We start from the raw sequence: 19,090 nt of genomic DNA on the forward strand, positions 1-19,090 counted from the left end.
AACACATGCAAAATAATTTGCACTGTGCTACAAGAATAATTAAGGGAACTGGGACATAGAACGGTAGTTGTATTTTGAGATATAACTTACAAATTTTATTCATTACTCTGGTTCTTCTGTTCATGTTTTTTCACTGACTCAGTCATTAAGTTATAAAGATAAACATCAACTGAATGTCCACTATAGTCAGACACTGTTTATTGCTGAGTTTACAACATACACCTAAGAAATGCTGCCTTTCATACTCCTCATGACACTTATTTTATATAGGTAGAGATGCTAAACTAAGATAAGATAGTCTATTTAGCTCTCACATGCTCTAAAAACACCTGAGCCTTTAAAATTTTTAGATGATGAGTACACTCTTCCAATCCTTTTACCATCTTTTCCTCATACCCTCTGTACCTTCTGTACTCAGACAAGTAAACATGACATTCTTGTGGGGCCTGTGTACACTCTAATGAGACTGAATATTAAAGGCCTACTAATGCATGCAAAGATAGCACTAGTTCATAAACACATTTAATTTGAACTCTTAGGCCTTCAAATGCACTTTGTTAAGGCTGCTGACCCCATAATCTTGGCTTACACAAAAGGCCATTTGACATATGGGCAAGTACTTTACATTAACCTCTGATCCATTTTATCTTGTTAATTTCACTGTATCTATCATGCTAATAAAAAACTACAAAATTTTACTATGGAATTCTGTAGTACAAACCAAATATTTCTTTGGGAAAAAAGCAATAATTTCTGTTATTTTACAATGTTTTTCAATATGTAAAATATCCATAATACAAGAAGTTTCACAAATGCACTTCATAAATGCAGGACCATAAGGTAAACAATTATAAAATACTAACCAGCACCACTACAATAATACAGAGTTCTTTTTTGGTGTCTACAACCTAACAGGCACTAGGGTTTATATGCCATCTAACTTGCTTCTCATACCAACCCTATCACGTGGATTTTATCAAACCAAATATCCAGTCTCGTCGGTTCCCAGACACAGCCTACACCATACTGCCATGGTTGCTAAGCAAAGTCGCCTACTTTATAAGGCAACATTATGGGACCCTACCTGATAATCCACAGACATTTCAATTTCTGGTTTAAAAAAAACCCCACAGAAAAAGAATAGCAACATGTTAAAAAAATTTAAAAATATACCATAAGAAAAAAATTAAAATTATCCAAAGGGAATAGTTCATTTATGAAATTTTTTGTAGTCACTGAGCTTATTATCACTGTGACAAAATGGTACATATTTAACAAAGGATATTCATAAAGAATCACTTCTCAGACACATTCAATGGATAGCAATTTTTTAAGTTTTTGAAGATTTAAAAACGAGATGTTTTTGAACTGTTCATGTTTTTCCAATAATATGTTTTACATATATATTGATGATCTAAAAATCGAAGTATAATTCCTTCTCTCATACACATCGGGACCATTCTTTCTCTTGATGAAGACTTGTCAGTCTCAACAGTAAAATACAACTTCATCATTAGGAACAGCTTCATATAGTCCATATACTTTAAATTTGACAGGGAATCCCATCTTCTGTCTGCACAATAACTTGACAAATATTAGCGTGAATTGCTAAGGCAGTGTGACAACCGCATGCTGAGAGCAAAGTCTCACTAATGTGTTTTGGCATGCAGGTTTGTAATCACACATTTACATATGCAATGACCTACATTTGCATGTCAGATCACACACTGTCTTGGTTTATTAAGACTGGGCACCTCCCTGTGCTTGGCGGCCAGAGTGGCGAGAGAGGGCCAGAGGGCGGTGTTTTTTGGCAGTTGAGGGATGAACTGCCACCAAGGATTAGGTTGATATGGCCTGAGCATTAGACACTTCATTAGACGTAATCTGTTTAACAGTGGGCAGTGTATGTAAACTTCACAGCCCATTTGCGGCACCCTTTTTCCCCCCATGGCCTTTCTTCAAAGGGCAGTGTGGGTGAATGACAGCTTGTCTCATCTGCTCCCATGTCCTGTCACCCGGTGAAGATGTGGAGAGCTGACATGAGAAGGAGCATAGCTGCACATCTCCAACTACCCGTGGGTCGCCTTGCCACACTGCAATTTGTATAAAAATAAGCTTGTGTAAGATGAGGTCTCCTTTAGGAGACCATCAGCCAGGTAATATATATACTTCAGTAACAATTATATGGTATTGTGTTCAATGCCACACTTCATTTTGATTAGTTACATCTACTGTAGATATCTCTTATTTAAAGTACTTAACATAATACTATCAAACAAATTCCACTCAAGAACTAGTTTTAGGATTAGATCTACATTGTGTATATGTTGACTTTTCCAAGAAGACAAACACACGTGTGGGTGTACAAACAAAAAACTCAACAAAACAAGATTCAAATCAGTATGAAATAAAAAAATTGACTTTTGCTCTTCTCAATTTGGAATGTAAACTGGGTTTAGTCTCTTGCAGTTCCTTAATGATCAGAGGTCTTTCCTAAGCTACACATTATGGCTTTTAGATTCAAGATGAGCCACTTGAAGTGCCTTCAATTCTTCAGAGAGTGAAATCTACTTTGTTTATTCTGATATAAAATGGCAATATTGATTATGTTGTCTGTGACAGAAGGATTAAGGTTACTTTTGCATCTGGCCATGGGCCCCATCTACCATTCACACCATCTATTCCCCAGCGTACCATGAGCTTTGGCCTCTCCATGGCATCATATTTGTATATTCCTATGCCTTTTGAATAATTTTTTTCACCCATGCCAAACCACAACTCATCTTTGAGATTTACTTACACTGTTAGCATTCTTAATCATTTTTAGCCCTCTCAGATTACTTTGTTTTTTGGCTCCTTCCTCTATTTCAATAGCAATTCACAGAAGTCATTCAATTCTTTAAGGAGTCCTACAAACTTGGGCCCTATGCTCGGTTCTACATTATACTGGCTCTTATTCGTTTAGACATACATTTCTCCCTATTTATATCGAGTTTCCTCAAAGGCAGAAACCAAGATTAGATCCTAGCTCTCAACATCCTTCTACGCTGGGCGAACTACCCAAACCTGTTTGTATTTCTGTAAAATAGAGGTTAGTCTACCTCGAAGAATTGTGTCTGAGGGAGATAATGAATAAAAAGCACCTTGGACAGACACAAGGCACCTAGCAAGTGTTCATTAACTTTTAAGACTTTCCCTTCCCCAAAAGTGTCAGTAATGACTACTCTCCACCACCTCATTCTCACAATAGGACTATTGTGATTGCATTTTCTTTTTTATGCACTCTAGTTCTCAAAACTAAAATTATTCTTTCATCTCTATTGTGTTTTGCTCTTTCCTCCTCCTCTGGGCTACAACCAGAATCTGTGTTGCTGGACTTCATATGTACCAATGACAACAGGAGTTCCCTGTATCATCCAATCTGGGGTCTGTTGTCCAACTGTGACACCCGTTCATCTTGTGAATTATCTTCCCAATTCACAAGTGGAAACAGCCTCATCCCTTGGTTTTAAGGCTATTTGGGTGACAGTCACATCATATCTAACTGGAGTCATTCTATTCAAAGGCCTTTTAGTCATTATTAGGGAGAGCACTTAATACCATGAAACCATGTTTGGTGGCAATTAGGCTACTGATGGAGGCATGTTTAAGATAATGTTAAAAATCCAACTATAGAGCACAATAGTTTAGGGCTGACAAATCAATGAGTCTGAAACTACAGTTCTTCATGACAAAACCTCGGAGGGCATGGTTAATTCAGCACACAATATCTTCTAAAATTACTAAGAACTATCCCATGCAAGTATTTTCAGACACTCATTTTTGGAGGAAGTCTCAAAATATAATTTGAAATAGTCATAACAAATGTAAGCTTACTTACATAGGTTTGTTTTTTCAAAGTGAAAGCTTGGACCAGGTGAAACACCTTCCTCTGATGGAGGAACAATGACCCAGAGCTACCATGGCATGTGGTTTTTTTTGTTTGTTTGTTTGTTTGTTTGTTAAGAGCTTTAGGGTTATACGTAGTAGTTGGGTTCATACTGACAGACTCATTAATGAGTGTTCACTGTTTTTTTCTTTCTCAGCTTCTAAACCTTTGAATATTTTCTCACCTCTTTCAGGAAAACAAAATCAAAAATCAAAAATAAAGCCTTAACCTTTCTTCTGCCTCTGGCCATGGTCCCTCTCTATCCTACTTCCTGTAATACTTCACACTTTCATTTCTACATGGAGACTCCCCATAGAGAAAATTATGTCCTGATAATTGATAATAATTCCTAAAGGTATTATTTAATACATAAGCCAGTATTATTTACAATATTTAACACCATTAATAAGGTTCATTATCACAAACTCATATCCTCCTGGTGATTTTCACTTTATTTTTTATTTAAATTAACAAATTAGTATATATTTCACATAAGTTGTATTGTATTGGTATATTATGATTATACATGTCAGTGGGATTCACTGTGATGTATTTGTACAAACATGTAACTATTTGATCAATTTCATTACCCAATATCTCCTCTTAATCCTCATCCTCTACTTTCCCTTTTTTTCAAAATCATACATGCATGGAAGTCATGTACACATCATACATATGCACACATATATATTCTCCCACCTCCCAGCTTCCACATATGCGATAGAACATGTAACCCTTGACTTCCTGAGTCTGGCTTATTCCACTCAACATAGTCTCCAGTTCCATCTATTTTTCTCCAAATAATATAACTTCATTCTTATGGCCAAATAAAACAAGTACACATTTTCATTATCCATTTATCTATTGCTAAATATCTCAGCTGCTTCTATAACTTGGCCACTGTAAATCATGCTGCTATATAGCTTTGTTTTTAAATAACTATTTATAAACACACAATTCCTCATTTCATGGAGTGTGAGTAAAACTAATCTTGGAAGCATTTTTTTTTATGATAAGTTTAGGCTCTTAAGAATCTGGGTCCATACATATACTAATAGGCCAAATTATAAATCTGTTCTGATACCTCAAAATATTCAAAATCAATTAAGAAAGTAAACACTTGAGTGAATGAAGCTTTATATATACCTTAAATTTCTAAGTTCCTATTAATGACTATCTTGTGATCTGAATGAATTCTAATCACCTAACATCAGACCTAGCTAACAACAGTAATTGGGATTAACTTCTACATGTCTGTTTGCTGTGCTTCCTTTATAATACTACTTTTCATTTTAAAACAAAAACCCATTCTGTGTGCCACTGGCTCTATTCTCACAGGTACACACCCCTTGAACAAGTAATAACTTCCTAGGATGAAAATTAATTTCTTTAATTTCCTGTAGAATTTGAAGGCCAGGACACTTACTGAGCAATAAGATAGTTCAGGAAAACATTATGATAATTCTCTCTAGGGAAATTAGAAAAGTCACAGCATGGACCCAAGAGACTCCCCATAGAGAAAATTATGTCCTGATAATTCCTAGAGGTATTGTTATCAATTATTTAATATACAAGCCAGTATTAATTACAATATTTAACACCATTAATAAGGTTTTCATTATCAAACTCGTCTCCTCTTGCCAATTTTCTCTTTGTTTACTTAAATATATACTAATGTTAATTTATTAAATTTCTCCATGATGTAAAAGCAACAAAACTTCGAAATGCCCTTCAATATTTTACATGCTCAAACTGTTTCTTTTTATCTTTAAATAGGAATTACTCACCTCCAAACTATTCAAGCCAAAATATCCCGACAATATCTAACAAATCTATATTATCTTCTACAGACCTTACTGAAAACCAAAAAAGACAAAACCCAGCATGCCTAATTATTTGCACTTCTTCCCATTTGAAAATTTATCTCCCTATTTCAAAAGGGAACTATTTCTAGAAACACCTAAATGTAAGATGGCAACATTGTTCAAACTGCTATTAATCACTGTAACTATCTTTTTATCAAGTAAAGGAAGAAATTCACTGCAGCTTAGGAAAACGAGTGACCACATAAAATGAAATACATAGTTAAACATTTATAAGACCTTGGCATGTGTAGCATTTGAATCATTAATTTTATTACCCAGCATTATTAATTACTACATTCCAATGATGTCACCAAACACTCTCTCCTAGGTTATCATAAGATAATGACAGACACTCCCATCTCCCTCACTTCCCATGAAAACCACCAGCTACATGTAATAAAGTTAAATATGGGAGAAAAGACCTTTTACTGAGACAGATACTGATAAAGACAGTTTTGAAAATTTATTCATTTATCCCACAAATATTAATAAAGGGTTTAACAATAAACACATCCATTATTTATTCTGCACTTTTAAGTACTATGCAGAGAAATAAACTACATTGATGTGTTAGAAAATAAGTAGATGATTATTTTAGACTGGCTGACATTTACAAAGATTAAAAGACAAAAACAAATTTCCACTATTATGTCTAATAATAAAAAAAATAAAATTACCAATAAAAAAAGAAACAGGAGACCTGATTAAATTAAAATTTTGTAGACATAACAAATTTTGAGTACAAGTTTGTCCCATTCTATATCTGGAATATAACTGTACTTAACTAGTGTTGCAGGGTATAATGGCACAGCCTATATAATTCTAGATACTTTGGAGGCAGAGATGGATCTCAAGTTTGAGGCCAGCCTGGGCACCTTGGTGAGATCTGTCTCAAAATAAAAAGATCTGGGTACACAGCTTAGTAGCAAAATGCTCCTGGGTCCAGTTACCAGTAGTGGGGGAAAAAAAAAGTCTTAGTTTTTAAAACATTTTCATTTTTTTTAATTAAATTATTCATTGTTTATATACCTGGACTTATCTGTAATACAAAAAGAAAACAAGGTGGAAAAAATGTCTTAAGGAAGGTATGAACTTGATGTTTATGGAAAGCAAAAAACACTGCAGCTGCAGGGTGGTGAGCAAGGAAGACAGTAGTAAGGAAAGAAGTTAAGAGGTAATTTCTGACAGAACACACGGAGCTTTCACAGCAACAGCAAGGAGTTTGGTTTTGAAGCAAGGAAACTCTTCTGTGTTCTGAGACATCCCTTACAAAGGCAACTCATGGTACTATGTGGAGAAAGAACTGGGAGGGAGGACACACATAGTAAGATGAAGCTGGGAATCTGAACACAAGGTAACAGATCTGGCCTGAGGAGTTACAGCACGATGCCAAGGACAGACAGAAGGGATCAAGGTTATGATCTTGAGGTCAAGAGACCCGAGTCAAGACATTCAGTATTAAGACTAAAGGACAGAGAGAAATCAAGAATGATTCAGATTTCTGGCCTGAGCATCTGGAAGGATGGACAGACAGTAATACCATGTACTGAAATAAACAAGGCTATGGAAGCAGTTTAGGCAGACTGTAGGTAAAAATGTAAGAAAGCAAATAATGTGATATGAAAAAAGCAATAGGTGGAGAAATCTGTGCACCACTATAATTATTGGCAACCTTTTGTCATCATCATCACTATCATTAATAACATCTAACATGTTGATTTCATGCCAAGCAAAATACAGGAATAAAGCTCCATATCAACTGTAAAAAGTAACAACTATTATTCTTTGTATTTGTTGATGAGAAAATTGAGACATTAGTTGTGCAATAACTTGCCCTCTGTCACATAAACAAGAAGTGGGAAACCTATACTGGACCCCACACAAACTTCAGTGCTTATGCTCTAAACCACTGCAATAGATAGAATCCTGTTTGCTTCCGGTTCCTCTGCATATTCTTCACCAAAATGCTGATGCTCCACAGGGTATCACCCTCAGCTTGCTTTCTCATTGTGCTCACTCACACTGAGAATATTTTTATTTTCATTGCTCCCCCATTTAATGGTTTTGAAGATTAGTGTAACATTTAACTAGTTCCAGGTATTCACCTCACCCCCCAAGGGATACCCTAACACAGCTCCACTAGAGACTCCTATTCCCTTGTACTCCCCTATACTTAATATGACTGAATTATAAAAATTCCTAAATTTGGAAAGTATTTGCTTAATGAATAGTAAGAAAGCTATGTGAAACATGGCAATAGTTGTGTGACAAGATCATAGCATTCACATGCTAAAAATATAAAGCAAAATAAAATGTATAGGTATCCTAAATGTAAAAACAGCACCACTGACTTCTAATAAACCAATGCATGAATTCAGTTTTGTTCTTCAGCTCACATGAGAGGTTAGGGTCTTATCCCGAAAGGTTCCACCACTGCAGATGTGCCTGAAACTCTGTATTTGAAGTTATAATGACAGCTATCTTGTGAGTCACATGAAAATTACTGGTCTCCTTTAATAACATCATTTTGGTCACAAAGAGAATACCAAGACTATTTACTTTATTCACCAATATATAGCTCTAAAGGATTTTGGATTACTCTCAAATATCAAATTCACCCTCAAACACAGAAGATTTCATCATTGTGATTATTAAGACTATGTTTCAAGCTTTTAACTCAGTTCCAAATAAAGTTGAAAAGCTAGTTTGATTAATGTCAGCTTCATCTTTGGCCACAATCACTCTGAAAGAACTGTTCAAAGTAGAACTCCAGGACAACAGACAAGAAAATCGTTACTGTCTTCTCATTCTTTTCAGAAATCACCTAAATTTCTCAAGGTTCTTCCTTTAATATATGAGACCTCTCACTCTTACACATGTAAATGCGATCAATCCAAATTAAGATACTTTAAATATTTTGAAATCATTTCTCATGTGATAGCGTTTTTTAGTACTCTCATTGCCATACTTTTTCCTAAAATAATGCTAAAGAAACTGAAAGTCACATAATACAACACAATACAGTTTAACAATATTTAGGTGAAGAGGCAGAAATTAACTTTCATTTAGAGCTTAATTATCTACTCAACAAGCACATGCAAACCATTATCTATCATTTACTGATATAATAAGCACACTAGTGTAAGGAACCACCCATAATCATTTCCCCCCCACAGGAACCTTTTTTTTTTTAATCTTTCAAATTATGCATTTCCTTTACTATGATATTTCCCCTAGAGTCTCTTTCATAAAGCCACTTTTGTAAGAAATATACATTCTAATGAGCCATTAGTGACTATATTTCTTTGAATACCACCTGAGACCATCACCTTACCACCCTAGATTTAGAGATAAAAGAAAGCATGCTATCATCAAGATATGGCTGAATCTGAGCCCCAAGTAGGAAAGAGCAAGATGACTACATGATGCAGATCTTCTAACTTACATTCTTAAAATGCAGAATTCATCCTAGGATAAGAAGCCAGAAGGAATCGGGCAAAAACTATAAGAAGATGTATATTTAAGCAAAGTAACTCACTGCATTATAGAGAATGGACCAGAAATGGTAAATGGAGATGAGGAAATCAGTTACAACACTGCAGCAATAATCCAGGCATCAAGTGACAATAATCTGGGTCCAATCAATATAGACAGAATTAGCAGATTCAATATCTTTTAGAGGGTATAAATCAAGAGAATATGGAAATTACCTAAACATGAAGGATCAGATCCCTTGTCTCTAGGTTAGGCAACTAGATGGATGGTTGTAATAATCACAAACCAAAGTGCAATCTTGGGCAGAATAGAATAAATTTTACTTTGAAGACAAATTTTGAGGCTATTTATATATATAAGAAATGAGGTAATAAGATTGGCAGAAAGCATTTGAGGAGCTTTATAAGAGCTAAAGAATTTCTGGCTGGCAATCAGACAGCTGGGTCGAATCCAAACACCAGTTACTAGCTCTGCCACCATGGACAAGTTATTCCATACTTGAGGCTCAGTCTCCTCATTTGTAAGATGTAAAAAATAATGCCTTCCAAGTTGCCTGTTAGAATTAGATGAGACAGTGAATTTGAAGTGTTAAGCACAGGGAAGGTGCTGTGCAAGGCCTCTGTAGTCAGTAGGTACTGGTAGTAGCAGCAGTTTTACTACCTAGGATGACGACATTAGGACTGAGCATAGTGATCAAGTTTTCACTAATATGAGGGACAATCAGGTCAGAAGATAATAGTAACAAGTGTTCTTTAATTGGACAGCACAAGCCCCAAAGTTGCAGTTCCCCATCCTTGTAGTAGTGGCCTGGAAGAGGCATTGTGGATGGAGAAGCTTGCTGTTGCTAACTCCCAACCCAGGGGTATATAGGTATTAAAGAATAACTAACCTCCGCTTGAGAGGCTTACAGGGCAAACAGTGTTTTAGGGGGATAGAGGTGGGTTCTAGTTAAACCAAAGTGGTGGGGAAGTTCAACATGAAAGGAAGGATGGGGTGGGTTGTTACATATGTAATGAAAGAGAAATCTTAAAATATTTACATATTTTAATATTTAAAAGGTGATCTTTGAAGACAAAAGGATGGCATGATTTGAAACCAAGGTATTTATTCAACATGTATTTACTGAACAGCTACTATGTATACCATTCTGGGATTCAGGGATAGATCTTATACTCTAAAAAAGATAATGGGTAAAATAAAAAGTGATAAGCATTTTTTTTTCCCTTTGTGTGGAGAAAGAAATTGCACAGGGAAGGCATTCTAGGTGGGAAGGATGATTTGATTTTCACTTGGTGAAAAAAAATCAAAGGATGATTCAATTTTCACCAAGTGAAAAAAAGAAGGTGATGTTAAAATATATACTTGAAGAAGATGAGTGAGCAAGCTGATGGGATAATGCCAGAAGGCTTTAAACAAAACAGTTTGACTGAAAGTTTATAAGGGTCATTGACTACTGTGGTGGAAACGATGGACAGGGAAGGAAGGGCACAAGGGTAGAAGCAAAGAGACCAATTAGGAAGCTACTGAAATACAGCAGATAAAAATTAAAGTAACCTTCAACTAGGTGATAGCAACAGAGGAGGTAATCAACAGCCTCGGGTATCCGCTAAACTCAATGCGAGATGAGAGAAACAGGAGGAAGTCAGGGATAGCTCCAGAGTTTTGGCCTCAGGAACAGAACAGGAAGGAAGGACTTGCCACTAACTCAGAGAAGACAAGGGGTAGCACAGTTTGGGGGAAAATATTTAGAGTTCAATTTTATACACATTAGGGTTGAGGTAGGCAAGTCTGATGTCAAGTAGGCAACTGGGTATTGAGCTTGAAAGAGACCAAGGTCTAGGTCAAGCTGACTTTGAGAGTCTCCAGAACAATCATGAGACTGGAAGAGATCAGCAAGTAAGAAACAGATAGAAAGTCCAAGAACAAGTCTTGGAGCACACCACTGTTAAGAGGCTCTACAGAATGAGGAAAATCAGCAGAGGAGGGCCAAAATGTCAAGAAAACAAGATCCCCAGAAGCCAGATAAAGAAATGGTTTCAAGAAGAGTACAATTCATCTGATAGTAAGATGAAGACTGAAAACGCCCTGTGCCCAGTAGAAGGTGGTAATCTCAGTCGAGAACAGAGATGGGATCTGGGGCCTCTAGGAGGGTTGGCCTTTGAGAGCCATGTGCTTAGATCATCCGATAGCAACAAAGTGAGACTACATGAGTAAAGATACTGGAAGGAGGATGTGGAAGTTCTTTTCTGATAGCTTCAGTGCTTTCAGCGAAACAGAAATATGGTATCAGCTGACAGTGAAGTTGGCAAGAACATTTTGAGACTTTAAAAAGATTTGAGAGAGGAGCATGGGGAGTGGTAGGACTAAGGACATGATTGCTGAGAAGCATCACACCTCAGTTAAGATTCATGGTCATCAATTTAAACTACAATTTTCTTTCCTCAAAACAGCTACTGGTCATTCTCTTGCACCTACATCAATGAAGATTGAACTGTTCTAAGAATTTACCTATATTTTTATAAAGACTTTCAAATACAGAAGCTCTATGAAATGATTTATGGCAAAGTACCTTTGTAAAATCGGTTTATTAAAAGTTAAATAATCCTTATTGCCCAAAGAGTAATCTGGAAGATAAACTTGAGAGGAAGGTAACAGAGATCATATGCAAAAATCTTATCTATTGGATGGAGTCCATGGTGTCTATCTTCTTTCTGGCCCCCAATAAACCTTGATGACTACCCTGAACATGCTTTGAGATACACCTTATCTCCTGTCTTTATGCTCACTTCACAGGTATGCAAAATCATAAATCAAAGATGTTTGGCACTGCCATGAAACTTAAAGAATGGTGAGTCTACCTTACCTTAGTCAGAAAACTAAGATTCTAATACTTTATAAGCTGTAAAAACAAAATACCTTTCCTCCCCCACCCACCTGCAGATCTGTGTTGTCTTCCCTCTTTCATGGGCAAAGTGTTTATTATCAAGTTTACCAATATAAAATAAAAATCCATAACCTAAGCCCCTAATTATTTTTACAATCTTCCCAGAAATTCATAGAATTGCACTCTGGTAATAATTGTTTTATATTTAACTTCATCATAAAGTGAAAGCACCATATAGCCTGCTTCATGCAATAAGCACCAATCAAAATACTCAAACATTGAGTATTTTGATTTGAGTTAAACATTAACTTGTAATGTGTTTTACTTTTTACTGTAAGACAAGACAATGGAAATTTAAATGTTTTGTTATTTCTCCATCAGCATCTATTATACAAGTCTAAATTTTAAAAAAAGTAAACATAACCGAAATCTATTGTTCCACAATAGCATAAAGGGAAAGAAAATATTGAGGACAAGAATCCTGTCAAAATATCCTTTTGATACCTTCTTCATTAGAAGTATTCAAGGGAGGAAGAAAGCTAGGGAGGATGGCCAATAGGAAAACAATTTCCCCTAAGTTCAAGAGAATGAAAGTAATCCAAAAACCAAATAAGGACACATGAATTTCACACTCTGTAACTTAAAGAGGAATTCATACCATACTGAAAATGAGACCACATATTATACATCATGGGGTTAGATTATTCATCTTGAAATAAGAAAAAGAAAGGATATGCTGAGAATATACATCACTCATCATTATAACAGGGAGTTGCTACTTGACACTTAGAAAGCCGACTTTCTTAGTTTTCTGTTTGTGTCCAGACTTACATTAGCATTACAAAAGTGAAAGAAGTCACTGGGCTAACCATATGTTGCCACATCACCCCCATTACTCAGGCCAATGGTGTGGAACAAAACAAAAGGAGGTTGTCAACTTGGAGCAGAGGTTGTCCTTTCCCAGTCTTGTAAAATAATGCCACCGAGAGCAGAAACATTTTTCAAAGACGTAATAAGCAATAACGCCTATAAGCTCCTGTCAGGTAATCTTTCTTTCTTTCACTGTCTCACACCATCAGTCTGAAGGCAGAGCGGGGTGGGGTGGGAGCGGGTGAGGGTGTTCTCCCTTCCCCCACTTAACACAAGGCAGCTAGAGCCTGGGATGACACTTGCCTGTGTCCAACAGGGAAGGAGGTCCCCCCCACACAGGAGCAGCAGCAGGAGGTAGAAACGAAAGGAACAGTGTGAAAAGAAATGCAGAACCATGTCTATAATTTTGAAATTTATACCGTGGGGCAGCCTAGTCTCATAAGAAAACAATTACTTTCATTTTTGCCTCCTACTACCACTTCGACCTTTCCTGGTTGGCAAGTCAGTAGGAGGCAAAAATGAAAGTGCCTTTTTTTTTTTCTTTGAAACAGGACTGTTCAAAACTGTAGGTTTCAAAATCAACATGAACTACCTAATTTTTAGAGGTGTTCTTTTATTGTCTTCACTAGAAACAATATAGTACAATAGTGTGCATATGTGTATAAGACTGGCACCAAGATAATGTCTGTATCTACTGGATAAAGGTTATGATAAACTTAATAAAATTTATGACCATTAACCAAAATACAGGTTGTCAATTTAAGAAAAACAGTCTTCTTAAAATATTGGACTTAACTTTAAGGTAAAAAGTCTCAATTCAAGTCAGGGAATTCAGGTTGATATAACAAAGAAAAGGAACCTAAAAGTGCAATTAAGTAAAGGTGTAGTTTAAAAATGTTAATTTTAAGGACTTCCTGGTTAGTTTCAATTATGTATTCTTATTGAGCCCTTGGTACATGTGAGAAATGTAGGTACCACAGGGCAGACAGTCTTTTCCCTCACGAATTTTTTAACCTAATACAAGAGGTAAGGAAAATGCCCATTAGAAAAAAAAAAATTACAAAAAGGTGTCAAAAGTACCAGGAAAGAGATGCAAAGAATAACCAAGTATCCAAGGGAAGAAAGCACATTCAGATCAAGATAAAGCCTCATGGCAGAAGTGGCATTTTAGACGGTCCTTGAAAGATGCACAGGATTTCAAAAACTGGAGGAAAGTGCAAAATGAGAAACATCACAGAAGCAGAAAAGGTAGCTCTTTTGTAGGCAGTGTTTTCTGAAGTGTACTTCTGGGAGAAGTCAATAGATACATTAAAAGAAATGGACTCCATAGATCAGACTGGAAACCACTACACCCTATATCACTCTTCACAATTCCCAATGAAACCTTCCTGTACACATATGCAAACAGGTACTGCCATAAGCAACTGTTTACCCCCAACCTCCCAACCTATTTCACTACAGATCTCATTTAAAACAACATCTTACCAATTCCTCAAACACCTTCAGAAATACCATCTGAGCAAAACCAGGACAAGGCCAGGAGAGTATATCTGGGACCTACTACAGAATGCCTTTAACACCAAGCTGAAAAACAGTCTTTATGAAAGACAATAAAAATGATGTGCTAGCCCCGCACAGGGATGTTAATTTTAAACGTATTATTACATACAGAGCTTTATGACAGGCATTAAAAACAAATGGTAAGTTTCAATTGTGTATATACATTTGTTACTGAAATATTCTTTCCATTTTACAAAGAACAAGGAACTACTTAAAAAGAGAAGTTATTACTATTCACAGAAAAACAATAATAGAAGTTGTGGGCAAGGTAGATCAGCCACCAAAGCAGAAGCAGGTTAAAAAAGAATAGCAGGCACTCCAGACAATCTCACTTTTCCCCCTCTCCCCTCCCCAGGCCTACTAGCCACACTTAAGGCCTGTACATCATTCAAATAAAGGTAAAAGATAAAGCTGCCCTTTGGTTTCCATATGTACATGGGAAGCAAGTATGACAATACATTTTAAAGCAAATAATTCTTACAAAAATTTAGAAATTCAAAATTAGCATTTTGGGCTACTTCCTAAAGTAAATGTACTATCTTATTCTTCACACATATTTAATACAGACAGGTATGCATACGCCCACTTAAATTGAAAAAATTACCTGTGGTTGAAACTGAGGAACAGGTGGCCCTTGCATTCCTTGTGATTGCTCATCCATTTTCTGAAGCAGTAGGAATTTCAGAACTCTGGAAAAAAAAAAGTGTAAAGTTGAAACTTAGATAATGTAAGCATTACCAATTCATGTCAACCATATGCCTGACACAAGCATTCAAATGACAGATTCACGTGATACTTCAAAAATTAAGAGACCCTGTGATCTTATTTCTGCCATTTGCTAAATCCAAGCTGCTTAGCTCAAACAAATATCTAGTCTCAACCACATCTGCTTCCCTAAAGTAGTATTTACAAAATGTTCTCTTCTGCAGTCCACCTTATAGATCTATGACACTTCCTTTTACCCTACACATTATTACAATATCATGCTAAGCTTCTTATGATCATGCTAATATCTGATATCCCTAATAAGGCAATTTATATTCTGAAAACATTAGGTTTAAACTTACTAGGCCAACTTTATATGACTTTTATGTATACTTTATGTATACCTTGTTTATAATAATAAAACATTCACCCATTAATTCATTAAACCTATGCTAAAGACCATGATATGTCAAGTACCTCCTCAAAACAATCAGAAACCTGCCAGATGAAGTGGCACATGCCTGTAATCCCAACTACTCAGGAGCCTGAGGCAGGAGGATAGGGAGTTCAAAGTCAGCCTCAGCAACCACAAGGCACTAAGGAACTTCAGCAAGACCTCGTCTCTGAAATAGGACTGGGAATGTGGCTTGCATCCTCAAGTTCAATCCCTGGTACCAAAACCAAAAAATTTTCACTTTCAATATACTGATTTTTCACATCTTTTTCCACATTATTTCGTGTTTTATATTTTTAATACTGCTACATATTGTGAATTGTTCTCAATTTTCTAATTACTGTTAGTAACCAATTTCTGTATATTAACCTTTTGTTTTTCCACTGTCTTAGTTCAAGTAGCTTATTCTATTGATTCTTGCCTTACTGCAATGGCAAGAACCTTTAGTACAATGAATAGGAGAGTAGACATCTTTTTGACCCTCATCTTGGGGGAAAAGTATTCAGTCTTCTACCATTAAGTATAATTTTGGCTTCCATTTTTCATCGATGCCCTGATTCATCAGGTTGACAATTCCCTTCTATTCTCCAAAAGACTAGATTTTTGTCAAATGGTTGTTTCTGCTGAGAGGCATATGATTTTCTACCTTAGTTTGTTAAAATTTTTAATTATATTGATTCGTTTTTGAATGTTAAATCAGCATTCGTTTTTTGAAATTATTTCACTCACAGGAAAATGTATAGAACTTGAAACCACCGTGTTTAGCAAAATAAGCAAACTCCAAAGATTAAGGGTCATATGTTTTCTTCCGCTTGTGGGCACCAGAGGAAAAAAGAACAGGTGGGGGTGATCATATGAAAATCAAAAGGCAATCAACATAATAGAGGAAAGGGACAAGGAAATGGGAGAAAGAAAGGGAAGGGTAAGTGGTGTGGAAGGATACAGGGCAAATTATATTGTTATACTTTGTAAATATACTAATATGCAACAATAAAAACTATAGAGAAAAAAACATTTGTTTTGGGGATGAACTCTTTGGGTATGACAAAGGTTTCTTGGTCCAAGACTTCAGGGAAATAAATACTACCTGTTATTTGAATCTCTTAGAGACAGTAAATATACTAAAGAATTCAAGCAGACCTGTAATGTTTTTGATATATTTTTAGTTGTTGATATAAATAAATAAAATAGAGGTCTACATGGTGCTGAGAATCAAACCCAGTTTCTCACACATGTGAGGCAAGCGCTCTACCGCTGAGCCATAACCCCAGCCCTGCAATTTTTAGTAACATTTAACTAATGAATTATTACATTGTGCAACATGTAATCATTCCACAACTTGATACCAGGAACACAAATATTCTGTGGTATATCTGTGTGGTTTTAGCATACCTACTAATATTTGATAATGGCTACACAGAAATTATGAAAAGCTAAAGAAAAAGAAATATAGAACACAAAGAAACCTAGTGTGATATAATTAACTATTCATGTAACAGATATAATTTCAATAGCATCCTGGACAGAAGGTCAGAGAGCTTCTGCTTAGAAAATAAAAATCTGCATAAAGTTCTCATGTTGAATATAAACTAATGAATAAAACGTAACAAAATTTCTAATCCTTAGAATGGTTCCATGTGCATTGTATTCTTAATGCTACTTAATCCTACATAAATGAAGTAAAAATACATTTTAATATGTAAAATACTTTAAATATCTATTACCTCCTAGGTTATAAATTTTATGTTTCAGGGACCTATGTCTATAGGTATATTTCCAATGACTGGCATATATAGTTGGCTAAATGGATATTTGTTTCATGAATGCATACATGCCTTTCACAAAAACAAAACAATTCTTGCTAAAAAGTATGAAGTCAATGACAAAAAAAAAAAAAACAATCATCAAGGTCAACGAAGTTCAAATTCACCAAATCTTCAATAAAAAAAAAAAAAAGGCTGCCTTGAGAAGGTGCTGCCTGCCCTAAGTTTTAAATAATGAACAGGAAAAGTTAGCGATGCATGGATAACCTATGGAAGACAGGATTCTAGAAAGCACAAAGAACTCTAAAGCATAACACAATATCGTAAGTAATTTCAAATTACAGTTCGTGGCTGGTGGAGAATTAGCAGTAAAAATACTGCAGTAAAAACAAACAGGTGTCAATTCATGAAAAAAATTATGTTTATCCAGTTGATATCAGGGAGCTAATGCTAGGTTTTAAAAAACTGAGAAAGTTGACTTTATGAAAGGTAATAGTGAGACACAGGATGGAGGACGAAACTGAGAGCAAGGAAAGGTAACAAGCTACAGCAACAGTTCTTTCTAATGGGCAGTGAGGACCATCACACCAGGGTTCTGATTCATTCTCCACAGCTTTCAACACAACCGAGTAGCCCACTTGCTGAAATGTACTATGATCCACATCCCCCTGGCTTTCGCCATGTATTACACCTACTCCAAGTTCCCTTTTCTATCTGAAGCTCATACATGTTTCAGTGTTCTAAGACTTTAATCTTTTTCCCCCCACTCTATACCCTCTCCTCAAGCCATCCAATTTCAGGGCTTTTCCATACTATTGATATTTAATTACTCTGAAACACACATCTTTACCATAAGTATCTGTACTAAGATCTCAGTTACAAATGCCTCAATTCAACTGCCCACCTGGCATTTCTACCTGAATACAGGATTCAATCTATCACGTCCCTTCAAAACCCGATTCTTTTTTCTCTTTACATGTTATACTCAGCTGGTCCACACACACAATTCTCAAAACTCCTGGGATACTGGACTTCTTTAACCTGAGGATACTAAAACTCTTTGGCTAATATGGATTATATAGCTCTATATTCCTTATGTTAGAAGTGAATAAATTAGTATATCTTTAAAGTTTTACAAATAATAAACCTATTATAATATTTATACATAGCATCTTATGAAACCGAGCTATATTTTTCAAAGCATTCAAAAAAAAATTAGAAAAGAAGCATTTGCAAGGTTCTTCTATTTCTATCCTCACAGAGGCAGCTTCTGCAGAGAATCTGCTACATACTTGGGTTGAAGTTTGTAAAAAGTCTGGCTTTGTACGAATGTATAGTTGGAAAACAGAAAAGTATTTTAATAGCCACTCATGTCATTGTGGATACTCTGACACTACAGCAAACGTGGCAGACGGTAGATCACTAAAGGGTAACTGCAATGTGGACTTCTGCATCATATCAATGAAATTTCTTACTCTTAAAGCTCAATAGTCTACATCGTCCATTGAGTAGATCTTTTACTCATACATGATTTATGGCTTCAGTCATCCAGAAATATTTAGTTTA

At 35.8% G+C, this 19,090-nt stretch overlaps 1 protein-coding gene across 2 annotated transcripts in view; it reads right to left on the bottom strand.

Annotated features, from left to right (window-relative positions):
- NEK7 (NIMA related kinase 7) overlaps positions 1-19,090 on the bottom strand; it is a 126,129-nt gene that overhangs the window by 56,412 nt on the left and 50,627 nt on the right. For both annotated transcript variants that reach the window (XM_081300538.1, XM_081300537.1), the window contains exon 2: positions 15,207-15,291. In XM_081300538.1, coding sequence (XP_081156664.1) covers positions 15,207-15,263 — 57 coding nt within the window. In that variant the 5' untranslated portion in view covers positions 15,264-15,291. The remainder of the gene's footprint in view (positions 1-15,206; positions 15,292-19,090) is intronic.

This window comes from Spermophilus citellus, assembly GCF_964194105.1.
Source record: "Spermophilus citellus genome assembly, chromosome: 6".
Lineage (NCBI taxonomy): Eukaryota > Metazoa > Chordata > Mammalia > Rodentia > Sciuridae > Spermophilus > Spermophilus citellus.